The sequence below is a fragment of the Vanellus vanellus genome, assembly GCF_965231255.1.
Source record: "Vanellus vanellus genome assembly, chromosome: 11".
In the NCBI taxonomy this organism is placed as follows: domain Eukaryota; kingdom Metazoa; phylum Chordata; class Aves; order Charadriiformes; family Charadriidae; genus Vanellus; species Vanellus vanellus.
In genome coordinates, this window is record NC_138916.1 from 2,759,189 (window position 1) to 2,774,333 (window position 15,145).

The 15,145-nt window shown below is 45.7% G+C and overlaps 1 protein-coding gene across 1 annotated transcript in view; it reads right to left on the bottom strand.

The window, feature by feature from the left end:
- Window positions 1-13,982, bottom strand: part of HCN4 (hyperpolarization activated cyclic nucleotide gated potassium channel 4) — a gene marked incomplete at both ends in the record, with an annotated part of 105,126 nt that extends 91,144 nt beyond the window's left edge. The window contains one exon of the mRNA XM_082488723.1: window positions 13,279-13,982. Within this exon, the coding sequence (XP_082344849.1) occupies window positions 13,279-13,982 (704 nt within the window). The remainder of the gene's footprint in view (window positions 1-13,278) is intronic.
- Between the last annotated feature and the right edge of the window lie 1,163 nt (window positions 13,983-15,145).

The window sequence follows — 15,145 nt, forward strand, 5'->3', positions numbered from 1 at the left end:
AAGCACACTAGTGTTTGCACTAAAAGCCAAGAGTCACAACAGATTATCGGAAACATTCAACAGTTGATGAGCTTAGAGGACGTTTCCTAAAGCTGCCACACCACAGAAAAGGACAGAAAACTTGCTATCTCCTGCGCCAGACCTTTTGTTCAGACCTTTTGTATTTACTAAAGTCAAGAAGTTGTATATTCCCAAAGCAAAGGACGGCACACCTTGCAATGCACATGACCAGTGAGGAAAAGAGGGAACATTTTCATTTTAGAGCATCTCCAAACCCCATGCAGGGGCTGCACAATTCTCATTTACAGACACAAAAGGTAAAATTCATCAACTCCCTCCCCATGCAGGCTTTTTTTCTATCCTCTTCCAGCCTAGTTCTAAATGTGCCACACAATATAGCACCATACATGGAACGGTACAGGTGTGGGTAACCAGTTTCCTCAAAGGAACCAATTATTCAGAAATCACCTAATAGTATATGGGTCTACTCATTTTTGTGGTCCTAACAAAAGATGGACAAGAAATGTAACCAAATCAACAGCAGTGCACAGAAAAGGTTAATCATGAAGAAATTTTTTTTTTGAAGAAGGAAGTCTTAAAGGCGCAGGAGCAGGTTGTCCCCATGTGCCAAAAGACAAGCCGTCGGGGAAAAAGACCGGCCTGGCTGAACAGGGAGCTAGGATTGCAACTTAGGGGAAAAAAAGAGGATTTATGGCCTTTGGAAGGAAGGGCAGGCAACTCAAGAGGACTACAAAGAGGCAGTAAGGCTATGTAGGGAAAAAATCAGGAGGGCCAAAGCCCCGCTAGAACTAAACCTGGCTTCTGTTGTCAAGGACAACAAAAAAAAATTCTATAAATATATTAGCAATAAAAAGAGGACTAAGGATAATCTCTGTCCTCTAGCAGACGGGGCTGATAACATAGTGACCAAGGATAAGGAAAAGGCTGAGGTACTTAATGCTGTCTTTGCCTCAGTCTTCAGCAGTAGGACCAGTTGTTCCCTGGGTACCCAGACCCCTCAGCTAGAAGACAAGGATGGAGAGCAGAATGAAGCCCCTGTAATCCAAAGGGAAATGGTGAGGGACCTGCTTCAGCACCTGGAGGTGCACAAATCTATGGGCCGGATGGGATACACCCAAAGGTACTGAAGGAGCTGGTGGAAGTGCTCACCAGGCCACTTTGCATCATTTATGAGCAGTCCTGGATAACTGGGGAGGTCCCAGCTGACTGGAGGTTGGCAAATGTGACGCCCATCCATAAGAAGGGCCGGAAGGAGGATCCAGGGAACTACAGGCCAGTCAGTCTGACCTCGGTGCCTGGGAAGGTCATGGAACAGATCATCCTCAGTGCCATTACACGGCACATGCAGGAGAATTGGGTGATCAGGCCCAGTCAGCATGGGTTTGTGAAAGGTAGGTCATGTCTGACAAACCTGATCTCCTTCTATGATAAGGTGACCTACTTAGTGGATGAGGGAAAAGCTGTGGATGTTATCTACCTGGATTTTTGCAAAGCTTTTGACACTGTTTCCCACAGCATTCTCCTGGAGAAACTGGCTGCTCATGGCCTGGACAGGTGTACTCTTCGCTGGGCAAAAAACTGGCTGGATGGCCGTACCCAGAGAGTGGTGGTGAATGGAGTTAAATCCAGTTGGTGTCCGGTCATAAGTGGTGTCCCCCAGGGCTCGGTGCTGGGGCCTGTTCTCTTTAATATCTTTATCAATGATCTGGATGAGGGGATCGAATGCACCCTCAGTAAGTTCGCAGACGACACTAAACTAGGCGGGCGTGTTGATCTGCTTGAGGGTAGGATGGCTCTGCAGAGGGATCTGGACAGGCTGGACTGATGAGCCGAGGCCAATGGTATAAGGTTCAACAAGGCCAAGTGCCGGGTCGTGCACTTGGGTCACAACAACCCCATGCAGCGCTACAGGATTGGGGCAGAGTGGCTGGAAAGCTGCCTGGCAGAAAAGGACCTGGGGGGTGTTGGTGGACAGCTGGCTGAATATGAGGCAGCAGTGTGCCCAGGTGGCCAAGAAGGCCAACAGCATCCTGGCCTGTGTCAGGAATAGTGTGGTGAGCAGGACTAGGGAAGCGATGGTCCCCCTGTACTCAGCACTGGTGAGGCCCCACCTTGAGTATTGCGTTCAGTTTTGGGCCTCTCACTACAAGAAGGACATTGAGGTGTTGGAGCGTGTCCCAGAGAAGGGCTACAAAGCTGGTGAGGGGTCTGGAGGACAAATCTTATGAGGAACGACTGAGGGAACTGGGGTTGTTTAGCCTGGAGAAGAGGAGGCTGAGGGGAGACCTTATCACCCACTACAACTACCTGAAAGGAGGTTGCAGAGAGGTGGGGGCTGACCTCTTCTCCCTGGTGACAAGTGATAGGACGAGAGGAAATGGGTTCAAGTTATGTCAGGGGAGGTTTAGATTGGATATTAGGAAACATTTTTTCACTGAAAGGGTTATTAAACATTGGAATAGGCTGCCCAGGGAGGTGGTAGATTCACCATCCCTGGAGGTGTTTAAAAAAAAGGATAGATGTGGTACTTAGGGACATGGTTTAGAAGTGGTTTTTGTCAGGGTAGGTTAATGGTTGGACTTGATGATCTTAAAGGTCCCTTCCAACCTCAGCAATTCTATGATTCTCATTAAATATTTTAGAGTTCTGCAGCATCTTCCATGGACCCTGGCAGTACCATCACCCCCTTTTCAAAGCTGGGGAAATCAAGGCACAAGAGTGTTCTGTTCAGGATGGCTCACAGGGTCAATACTAGATGCCTGACCTGCCTTCCAGTTTGTCCTTCTATCTGCTATACATTGCTTATGATTCAAAGTGTATTTGCACCTAAATTGAGCATGGCAGAATGATACAAAAGATTTGTACAGGCATCAAGGAGGACAGTCCATGAGCTGCAGTCTAGATCAGTTCTTTCTCCTGCCCTCACCACAATTCACAGAAAACCAGGGGTGGAAAAAAATATTCCTCTTGTTATTAATAGAACTTTTGCACACATTAGTGCTTTAAAGTGAAGGAGGAAAGATCAAGCATTGAGAATTTGTGCTTAATGAAACTGGGTTTGCCATTGTTAAAAAAGCTGCACAGAATTAGTCATCATTATCATTTCTGTTATCATTTTGACTGTTGGGAGAGCTAGTCCAAATCCTGCCACTGCCAGGAAACGTCACCTTTGCACTGTTTCGCTATGCCTAATGCAACTTCTGTCTCTCAGCAGAGAACAAAGATGTCACCATGCTCCCTCAGCCCACAGCCTCGTGCTCTGCACCATCCTTTCAGCCTAGTCACTACTGTGGACAGAGGTGAGAGAACTCGCAGAGCAGGGCTGGGTAATTAGGGGCCTCCAACTTCCTCCCATCCCCCGGAGACATGCCATGTACGCATGCGCACACACAACTCCTTTGCAGATGAGACATTGCACTGGGTAACAATGATGTTAGTATGGTGATGAGTTAGCACCTTGCCCTGAAATCACGTGTGAAGCAATGACTGGGAGGAAGGGACTTATTAATGTGGAGTCCCTGAGTCTTTGGAATGCAGCTGTTATCTCCCTCACAAGCTTTGGAGAGCTGATAACTTTGAGGACATTTCGTTCCCACACCAAGACGTTTCTTTCCCACACCCAGGGAAATCCAAATGCACTTTGCTAGGTTTTCCTTCCCCCAAACATGCAGGGGGTGGAACTGAGCATCAGGCTGTAACAGTGCTCAGCAGCTCTGACCAGGAAAAACGAATCCCATCTGAGTTCCTCTGCATACAGTCTCATTGGAGCTGCATACAGGGATGAGGAGTTACTCAGTGTACAGCTGCTGATTTCCTGGCAGTCACAAGAACCCTGAGCACAGCTGTGAAAATAAAAAAAAAAAAAAGGAGTTATAGCTCCTACACTAGAGTCAGCTGGCAACCTGCAGCACCTCTCCTGTCTCTAAGCTCTTTAACAATAGATGCATAAACACAGACAACCTCTCCATCCAGAGAGGCAGAGATTTAAATCCTTAATTAGCACATTTGGACGAGTCACCACAAATGAGATTAGCTTTTGCGTATCGCTGGGGAAGCAGTTGTGCCCCTATAATGTCCAAGTGGTGGGCCCTCAAGCCGACCTTGGAATTCCCCTTTGGTTGCTCATCTGCTTTGCTCTCAGCAGCACTGTCTTCCCCTGCTGCAAGCAGCGTCTCTTCAGGAGTTAACAGCCTGGGTTTACTACAGTCTGGTGCTAACACTAGGCACGGGGTGACCATATTTGATGTCAGCCACTGTGAATATACTGCATGGAATGAATAATTTCGATTTGTAAAGGGACTTCCCAAGTAGCAAACCATTCAACACGGAAAAGGGGCAGAAAAAGGTGTCTCTAATAGCATGTTGTTAGCCCAGCACACATCTGCTCTTCTCTGTGTCTGGAGTCCTACCTGCTTTGTCTGCTGACAAAACCCTGGGTTTAGTGCTGACAGCACTGCAGAGCCGTAGAGCTGCACAGAGCCAAGCTGCGTTCTCATCTGCCTTGTGCTTCACCAAAAAAAAAATGCCCACTTAAGCAAGGACACCTGAGCAGTTCTTATTGCTTGTCATATATAAAGCAGCTTTGACTTGGAGACCCTAGGATGAACTTACAGTGCCGCTTGGTCAAGAAACCTTGTCCTGACTTGTAGGCTGAGACGCGACTGTTTTACAACTGTCTCACTACGAAATGCTCAGATAATGTGGGAATCAGCACTGTATTGCTGCTAGAGGAAGAGGTTATCTAAACGTTTTGGAAGAGAACTTAAATCAACCCTATTCACCATAAAAACTCTGACTCTTCTGCAACACAGAGCAAGTAAATCTCATGAAATTATAGGTCACTGGACACCAAAAAGGTAAGGATGTCACCAGCCAGGTGCTGCCTGATTTGAAAGATGGTTGTGGATACTACACCTGCATCACCAGTCGCAGGAATGCATGTGGGACACTGAGAACCAATAAAGGAGGAGAAGAGGATGCAGGTCTCTCCACATGGAAATAAACCCATGCTGCTTCACAAACCAGGGAAGGGATAGAAAAGCATTTGTCAGAGTTGGTGATTTTTCTTAATTCTCCTTCTTGGCCTTGAGTTCTGGATGTAGTCTCGGCACAGAGGAGCAGCCTGGACCTTGTTCAGCCATAGGCCACGTGGCATAAGTACTTAGGAGCAAAACCTTATGCTCTCACTAGCCACTTCCCTACCGACTGGCCTTTCCCTTACACTCATCAGTGGAAATGGGTTTTTTTGAAGTTCTCAAAGACAGAAAAGGAGTTGGCACCTTTCTTTTTGAGTGACATTCATCTGTAGGTAAATTGATTTAATAGCTTGTTAGAGTGCCAATTAGAACCAACAATAACTCAATTGACCTATAACTGCCTTGGCACCAATACAGCTTTCAAAAATAAGAGAAAGGAAGAAATCTATGCTCTGGCAGAGATGAGAGCTCAGATAGTCGGTTTCAAGAGCAAACTGAGGGATTCATGGGCTTGCTAATGTGATGCTCATAACACATCAGAAACAAAGACAAATTTCAATGGTTTCAAGCTAAAATGACACTACGTTATCTCCAGACAAAGATCACTCTTTTATCTGTATAATAAGTGGATTTCAGTGCAGCAGCAGTGACTCTACAGTAGAAAAAAGAACAAATGCAATGGAAAGCACTAGCACAGTTACCTAACCAGAATAACACCGAACTGAAAACTTAAGTTTACCTGCTTATAAGAATACTGAAAAGTCCTACACTGATTTCTACACGGTGTGTGCCTACTACTACCAATAAATACCTTTAGAAAACACATTTTCCCATCAAATAAAATCCCATCAAATGCAGTGGAGATAGGGCTTCTGTGCAAATTCATAATTTTAATTGCTTAGCTCCAAGAATTGAGATATTTCAAGCTTGAAAAACAAAAAATAGGTAGAGTTTGTCTAAACATTGCTGGGCTGGTGGTGTCCCAGGATGGAAAGAGTGATAATGTGGAAGGGTTTTAAATGACTAGGCAAAATGATCCATTCTTAAATCAGGAAGAAAAGCAGGGACTGAGAAAACTGAGATTGAAGAGTCAGAAGGACGACAGCAACTAGGAATATATAAAAGGAGAAGAAACTATTTTGGGGTGACCCACCCAGAAAAAAAAAAGAAGAAGGATAAGGATGGAGACGGAAAAGGGACAGAACTGGACTGAGTTAAGTACCAAGCGTAACATACTGCGACTAGAGCATGGGCGGGGGGGGGGAGAGGGGGGAGAGAAGAGACATTGCTAAAAACTAAGGTGAGGTGGAAAACAGTGATCAGATGATAAGCTGGGTATTGGGACCTAGGACTGGCTGGAGCAGAAGCCTGCCATGAGAAGCCCAGAAAATGGAGATGGGACTGGTGGGATAAGAAACACAAACTTGAAGTGAGGGATGGGGAAAACAACATGTTGGAGAGAGTGGGGCAGAAGGCGTCCTGTTTAGGTACTAGAGAGAAAACAAGCAGAGAGTTTGTAATAAGCAGAGTACATTTCCCTTCCATGCCTGGAGAGTAACCCAAGAATATGGTGCATCATCGTTCTTCTGCTGTAACTACCTGCTGCAGCCATTGCTTAATTCAGAGCAGAGGGCAGTGCAGGATATCCTCGAAAAGATCCACACCTGCTAATGAACCCAGAGATATTATTATTATTATGAGGATCGGGATTGATTTGGTTTTTTAAAACCTTAACAACCGTACAAAACCACTGTATTAAAACTTAGACTGCAAAGTCAAAAGCTCAGGTTATGAAATAGCAGGACGGAGGTTAGCTGTACACATATATTATGTGACAGTCATTACATGATTCAAAACAGTTCTTCCCATAGAATTCATGCTTCATGCAAGACAAGAGGAAAGGTTTGAGGCAGATGTATGCAGGAAAGAGATTTTCTATAGAAGCTCATTTCTTGCACAATCTGGAAGGTTTGCAATAAAAGAGATAAGGAACTGCAGAATGAGATGTGATGGCTAGGGCAGATGAGATTCCATCTCTGCCAAAAAGTTCCTGCAGAGGTGTTAGGCAAATCGCTCAATCCAAAACTGTAATTAGAATAATATTCTTAGGTGATGATTAAAGAGAACACTATCTCATTGTTTACAGCTATGATATTTTTTTTTGGCTATAACAACAGCTAAACTAACAAACACCAGAGGATTGGGAAAAGGGTGGGTGGGATCAGCATGCCTATTTCTCAGTCTGGCTGCTCACCAAGCAAGTCTAAGAAATGGCCCAAATCGGAATGTCCCAATCCTCTTAAAGCACCATTACTCTTAAAACAGGTAGTCATTCCCTCGGTGCCCTTATCCTCTGGGTCACAGGGATGTCTGATTCTTCACTAAGCACCCACAAAGGCAGAGCTCTGAACATAAGGTATGCTGTGTAATGCTACGTACTCTGCAAAACAGGTCCTCAAATTGACTACACCAAGTTAATGAACGTTTTTGACCTTAATCTCTATGAGCATCTGCCATGTTGCTATAAACTGGGGATGGTAGTACCTGTTTCCTAGCCAAAGTGTCAGGAAGTGAAATGAACATTTATTGCTATTATAGTTGAATATTTTATAAGTGCCAAAGAAAAAAAAGGGCCATGAGGAAATTAACCTGTTTTTTCAGAATAGGGTCTGATTAAGATATGATAAATATGGTATGCTATCTTATAAGGAGAGATGGAGAAAACGCTAAATAGTTTTTCACAAAGAAACCATCCCTATGTGCACTGAATGAGGCATGGGGTTCTGTAGAAGAGACAACTGGTTCATCTATTGGCAGAGATTCCTACAAAGGGCCTCCTGAATTAAGTTTACGCAGAAAATCTTAATCATAGCACTTCCTTAAATCTCAGTGCTTGCTTTAGTGTTTATTTATACTCTTTCATCTCATTTTCTGCATGTGAACATACATGAAAATACTGTAATATTATATGATAATAGTCTTAAAACATATTATGGTGATACACTGAGGTGTTTCATTTCCTGAGTCCTTCCTGTTTTCAAACACTGCCTTTTGTAACATCTGAACATGTCTCATACAAAAACCTATATCCCCACATCAGTTGTTTAGCGAGGGATTTTTTACCCTCTGCCTTATGACATGTGAACTAGGGCATGAAGCACGTGATGACTTGCCCATGGACATCGGAAGTATGGCTGCACTAGTTTGGTCCCCTCAGTTCATGATCACAAAACCATGTTTCTTCTCCTGCAGCCTGATTCACAGTCCACTGAAGACAACAGAAGTCCAATCCATGCTGTTCAGTGGGATTTGCATTATCCCTTATATTATTCCTGTTTGGATCCCCTCATTCTGCTCCAGCAAAATTGCCCTGGGAATTGGCAGGAAAGTTGTCTGCAGTAAAGACAGCAAGATCGGACTTCAGCAAAGCATCTCCCCTTCCTCAGCCAGCAGTGTCCCCACAGTATTTTGAGGCAACTGCCATCCGTATAAGCAAGAAAAGAAATTAGCCAAGTCTATGAGCTGTGTCTATGAGCCAAGTCTATAAACCTGTGCCTGACTTGTACTTTGTGTTTGTTTCTAATGATGGGCACGTGTTCTGCTACTAATGCAACTGCTTCCCTGACCTTTCCCTCTAAGCAGAGGTTTCACTGAGCCAGAATTTGAATTTGCTGGACATAAGGCTCACACAATGGGTAGCTTTCATTTTACTTTGCTATGAGCAGTGGGCAAGTCACAAGATCAGAGTTTGCCATTGTGGGCAGCTTCTGAATGTGGATAGGCATGAAGCGAGGCTGGCACAAGAAGCAGCATTCTGGGCAGCAGGTAAAGAAAAGGGCGTTATTGTCTGAGAGCAGGGAGAGGAACACCCACCTAACTGAACTGCCAAAGTCAGTGAGCAGCGCTGCATGCTTCACAAATCGTTTACCCTTCTAACAAAACAGCGAAAAGCTTACGAATGAAAACAGTCTCCACAGACAGAGCAGCACGCTGTTAGGCACTCTGGAAATCAGTTCTACTCGGAAGAGTGGAAAAGGTAAACATGCATCCTTCCCATTTTTGCTCAATCCCACTCCTGGTCTTGGGTTCAGTATTTAGTACTGTAATTAGTAAATCCCACTGATGATTCCCCACGAGAAGGCAGTCTGAATGACACTGCTCAGAGGTCTGGAGCAGCATGAAGGGGAGCTAATGATTTTGTTCTTCAGGAATTCCCCTACCTTACACATCGCACCTGAGCATCTATTTCTTTTGGTGCCACAGAAATCTCCCCAGGTTTCCAAGCAGAGGGAGGGCTCTGGCAGAGGAAGCAAATGAAAAAAAGGATCTGTTTGCAGACAAGTAAGGGAGAACAGTGAAAAGAACAATTCTAAAATCTGAAGATGGGACTGTTACCGAGTGGAATATTTTCCATTGTTTTCAAGGAGGCAGCAGCTTCTCTTCTGTGAAGAAGTTAACAGATTACTGGGCAGTGAATAATGTGCAGTTCTATTTACATCCACTGTTTGGACTATTTTGGTCCTTCAGATAGTGTATCTGTTTTCAGGCCTTTCTAAAAGCAGCACGCTACACTTTTTTGCAAGCCGTTCTGGATAGCAGCTACAACCAATATGCTTCAGTCAGCTACAAACTAGATAGATCATTGTTTGTCTGGAATTTTTTTATTAAACCAATTGTACTGGATCAATGCTTCCTCTAAGCAATAAATTACAATTCTATCTACCCAGTGAAAAAGCTTTCAAAGTCACAGATAAATCCTGATCTAGGAAATACAGTTTGGCTCTGCACCGATGTGCGATCAACCACAGATGCAAATAAACTCAAGCCGCTAGCACATACATCCCCACCTCAGAATAGGAAGCAGTATTCTTCTTTTCATTAGAAATTGCTAAGACACCTTTTAAGTGCTTCTAGAACTAGTCCACTGCATTAGTCATGAGTACTCAGGAGCACTGAGTTCGGTTTTTATAAAGGTCATTTGGTGTCTTTTCCCCTCACAGTGGACTAAAAGCAGAAATCAACAAAGCCTTAATCTATATTACTTTGCTTTACTCTTGGAGGGTCATGGATTTGCCACTGGAATTAGCCATATTAGATGCTAAAATGATAATTTAATGAGACTATGATGAAAGCCTCTGTTCTATTCTAAGAGAGGAACACCTCTCACGCACTGCGAAGGAGAAGCAACTCCATGAATTCAGAGGAATTACACCAATGTCACTTCACAGTGGAATCAAGCTCCAGTAAATAGGGCTGGAGTGTTCCATTCAAAACTTCACATCTCAAGCCGTACTGAGACAGGAGTCCTGAGGTCTGGAGCTCTACCAAAATGCCTGGAGATGCATCTCACTCTCAGAGGTGAAACTGGTTTCTCCAAAAAGACAGAAAATAAATCTGGGTCTAAATATTTATTAACTTGAAAGCTGTACACCAAATGCTGCTGCGCAGCTTTGGTGACAGCAAAGTGCAGGATAATGGAGACTCGGAGACTCATGCCCCTTGTAAGATCCTGACGCTCCAGAATCTGCACCCATCTATAACAAGGAGCAATCACGCATTGTACTGCGTAATTTGCAGAGCAGAAAATAGAGTCCTTTGGGTCAAGGATATAGCTCTTGCAAATATTTTGATAATATCTGCTCTTTGGTGCAATATGCTGCATTTCAGAGGTCAAAAAATGTTATTCATATTCATGTGAGTTGTTTCCAAGACAGATGCTTTAGTAGCATCCAGAGAAGGAGGGAATACAAAACCCAAACAGAATCTGGGAAAGCTCCCACTCTTCTCCTTCAAGGCAGCCATTGTTCATAGGTCATTTTTCACGGGAGCCCATGCATTTTCTCTAAGTGGCAGTCATATTCAAACAGATACGCTGCAAGTGACCTAAAAACAGGGGTGAACAAAGTTCCCCAGAAAATGTACATACTGACCATACAGTAGTGCATCCAACTCCTCTGGCTTCTTCAGATGTCTTTCCGTATAATCAATACCACTGCCCCATGTGATGTTGATATATAATATTAGGGAGAAAGCACGTATTTGTGTGCTAGGCTTCTAGCACCAATTTAGAAGAAACACAGAGCGGCAAGATATCAGCCTACCTGGAATCTGACCCCAAGCAGAGAGTGTCTTGCACCAGGGTACAGATATCCAACTCACTGTGCTTTCTCTGCACAAATGCAAAGCTATGTCAGGGCAGGATTTTATTATTAATACTGACGAGCCATACATGCATTCATATATATCTGCATACATACGAACATCTGAGTGTTAGCAGACTCAGTGTGATCATCTGGCTTGGGAGAGTCTAGCTTGCCTGCATATTTCATTCCTTTGTGTAAGGCTAGGAGTGGCCCTATAGCCAAGGATCTCAGAAATATAAACTTACCTCATAATTTACTGTGCTGTTTTAAGGAATAAGCAGTGGTTCGCTAGGAATCTTAAAAAAATAAATTCTTAGGACCATGTCACCTTGGGCAAGGTGGTGACCTCAGCTACTGCTACAATCCTCTTACTGAAGTTTGCCAGTCTGGTTCTATGCTGAAAACATAGTCAGAAAGGTGGAAGGGAATAAACTCACTATACGGATACATAAAAGATATGCAAACTGAATGCTACTTTTGCATAAATCCAAATACAATCGAGAGACTAAATCCAAAATTCCTTGACGGTGTGACACACAGAGAACACCTTGCTAGAATAACCCAAGAAAGCATAGTAGTTAGCTTTTAACTCCAGACTTGTGGCAAATAATACAAAGATCTATAGCCAAGAGTATGAAATTGGTTTTATTTTTTTAAAAGCTAATCAGTCTCATATCACACTGTGTTTGTGAGGTGTTACTTGATCAGGTCACAACTGGCAGCCAATTTTATACTCTTTCCAATCTGGGTTTGAATAAGATTGTACTTGCAAGGACTACGTGTCGTGATGTAGCTGCTGGAAACCCTCATATGCTCGGTCAGCTGTGTGCTTGGGACACTTGAATGCCCTGAATTTAAACGACAGTGCAGTCTTCCAATTCACATAGCCTTCTAATAACATTTGTTAATCCAAGCAAATATCAAGGAATCTGTTCAGTGCCAGTGCTGAATCTTCTAAGCATGTGGACTGCTTGCTAAATCCCTAAAAGGTAGTGTTGAGAGGTTTCTGTCCTTTCTGTCTTTGGGCACCCAAATCCACTCCTTCCTGCGATTATCTTGCTGACTGTTTTTTAGGGAATAAGGCAAGTTTTCTTGAAGAGTCCAAGAATTCAATAAAATCATACATTTTGATAGATAATGTGTTTGAATAATGTGCTTCTGCTGCATGCTTTTAAATGTGACACTTAAGCCAGTTGTAATTAAAGTTGAAGCAATAAACCTTAGCCATTGATTGCACTAAGTAATTAATTATTGATTGCAGTACTTTACATACATATTGCAGAGGACAATTCACCTGTGCAGTAGACAATACTTTAGTCAGAAATACCCAAACACAACCCCTCTGCTACACATAACTATGCAAAAATTTGCTCTAGGGTTTACAAGTTAATTTCCTTATTAACCTTCATGGAAATGTTGCTGCCTGAGTGAAAGAAAACCATTTTCATAAAGACAATGTTAACTATTCCCTATCCAAATTAATTTTGCAAATAAGGATCTTCAGATGCAAAAGAAAATCTTTCTCTGTAAGACTCTGAAGGTGTTAAGTTCCTTCTTAATGCTGTCCGCTGCACGTACCAATTCCTGACAAGCGATGCTGCAGGAAGAAGCTCTACAGAACAGCAACAGTAGCAACATCCTTCCCGAACTCTTGGGGAAGGAGACGGGAGAGGACTTTGAGGCACGAAGATGGGAACTGAAACATTAATCAGGCAGACCATATGTGCCAAACTAGAGATGTAGGACTAGTTAAGCAGCAGACACCACGCTTTTAGTCTAGAGTTGAGCATCAGGTGGGAACATTTTTCCCCATCTACACTGAACTTATGGAGAGACTTTCCCTTATAAAAAGCCAAAGCGAAAGACATTTATTGTTTTAAAAACACAATTTAAAATTAATAATGGTGTGGGGACACTAAAATTAAGCTTAAATGTAAACAAAACCTGCAGATTGTCTGGCTGGAGCAGATCTCGGATGTGTCCTCCAGCTCCTCTGACCAGGAGGAAATGAACAAGGAAAGTTACGCTTGGGTGTGTGCTCTGTGCGGGAAGGTTTGAGCTGGACATGGTTGGGGAAGGGGCAGGCCAGCTAGCTTTGAGTGGGCCAGGAGGGGGAGTGGGGGGGGGGGGAATTGTACCTGAAGTCGCTGTAGGGATGGATGATCCAGAACCCGGCAGACTTAACCCTTTCCTGCTCCCTCTCCACGGCCTTCTGGCTGCCAAACATCCTCAAGGAGAATTTGTTGACCCCTGGCTGGAGCATGGCCCCGAACTGCCTCTGCATGAAACCGGCTTGGCCCAGCCTCTGCTCCTCATCTGGGGTGATCTGGTCGCACCCTCCACCTCCTTCCACTTTGATGGAGGTAGAAGAGCAAGCCCGGGCGGGCTGCTGCTGGGGCTCCGGAGGGGACGCTGGTGGTGGGGGCGCAGGCAGTCCCTGCTCCAGCTCCCCACTGCCGGGGGGGCTCTTGTCCTCACAGGGGGAGGCCGGCTCCCCTTCCCCACCGATCAGCCTCTTCTCCTCGGCCGCATCGTGGAGGTGCCTGCTGGTCAGCGACGACAGGCTCCCTTTGAAGCGGCGGCAGTCCCCGTTGGTGCTGGTCTTGGCGCCCTTGCTGCCTGCCTCCGTCTCCAGGAGGCCGGGGTCCCCCCCTCTGCCGGGGTCTCCCCCGACAGCCCGGGTGCTCCCAGCAGAGGGCGAAGGCAGTGGCTTCAGCCTGATGCTTTTCCTCCGGGTGTCCTTGTCGCTGTCTTCCTCCTCGTCCATGATCGACGCCTTGGGTCCTATCTGCTGGGGCAGGCTGTAGAGCCTCTTGCGCATGGAGGGGGGCAGCTTGTCCATGGCCGATGCTGCTGCTGCTCAGTTGGAGGGAGCGACCCCCCCGCTCTGCCTGAGGAAGGGAACCGTCACTGCCCCCAGGCCCCTGCCCCCAGCTCAAGGAGCTGAAAGGACCAGAGACTGGCGTGTCATCTCCTTACCAGACTGTGGCATCCACAGGCTCTGCATCAAAACACGAGCTCTGCATCCAGAAGGGAAGGGGAAAAAAAAGAGGGAAGGCAAAAAAGCCCCCTCCCTTCGACTCCTTCGTTGTCCCGATTTGGCTACTTGCTGCTTGTCTCCCCCTTGGTGAGTGTTACTGCAATCCCTGTCTGCTCAGATCCAGAGCACTGGGCAAGAAGTCTAGAGGAGAGCCACACACTTCTGGCTGGAAGGCGAGGGAGGGCGGCAGCAGCAGCAGCAGCCGCCTTGCCATGTTGGCTTCGAGATGCAAATGTGCCGTGGCTCCCGGTGGGCAGACATCATCCGGAAAGCGAAGCTCAAGCCCGGGTGCCTCAAACTCCTCAACCTGCCGGCCAATAACACAATGAACTGCAACCTGCAGCAGCCACTGCTTGCTTACATCACTGTCATCACTTATTCCTCATGCAGCCCCAGCTCCTGGGAATATTCATGAAGCGATCCCATTCTATTGGGTTGCCATAGGAGCGACTACTGCACACAGGCTCTGCCTACCTGAGCCAGCACCCGGGCTTCTTAAAAGGGCAACGCCTGGCTGCCGAGGGGGTGTGCGTGGCCGAAGGGGCGCCGCAGGGCTGCCGCCGCCGCCGGGCTGCGGGCACCGCGCCGCCCCGGCGCTGCAGAGCTCCCGCCGAGGAGCCACTGCCACCCCCGGCTCGGCTTTCGGCGACACCGGCAGGCTTAACGCCATCCTCGCTGTAAAGGCAAGGAATTGCCGGGTGGCCGCGAATTTAAAAATAACAGCATCATAAACATTAAACAAAAAAAAAAAAAACAGGAGCAAGAAGATTCCTTTTCTCTTAGATGCTGCCGATCCTGTCTCCTTCTGGAGTTGTTGCGTGTTTTGTTGCGTGTGAAGACACGGGGATGGGTGGGTGGGTGGGTGGGTGGTTGTGTGTGTGGGGGGGAAGGGGCGAATCCAAACCTAAAGGAAAAACAGCGGTTCACCTTGAAAATCTCACTTGCATGCAAAGCAGGGGCTTGGG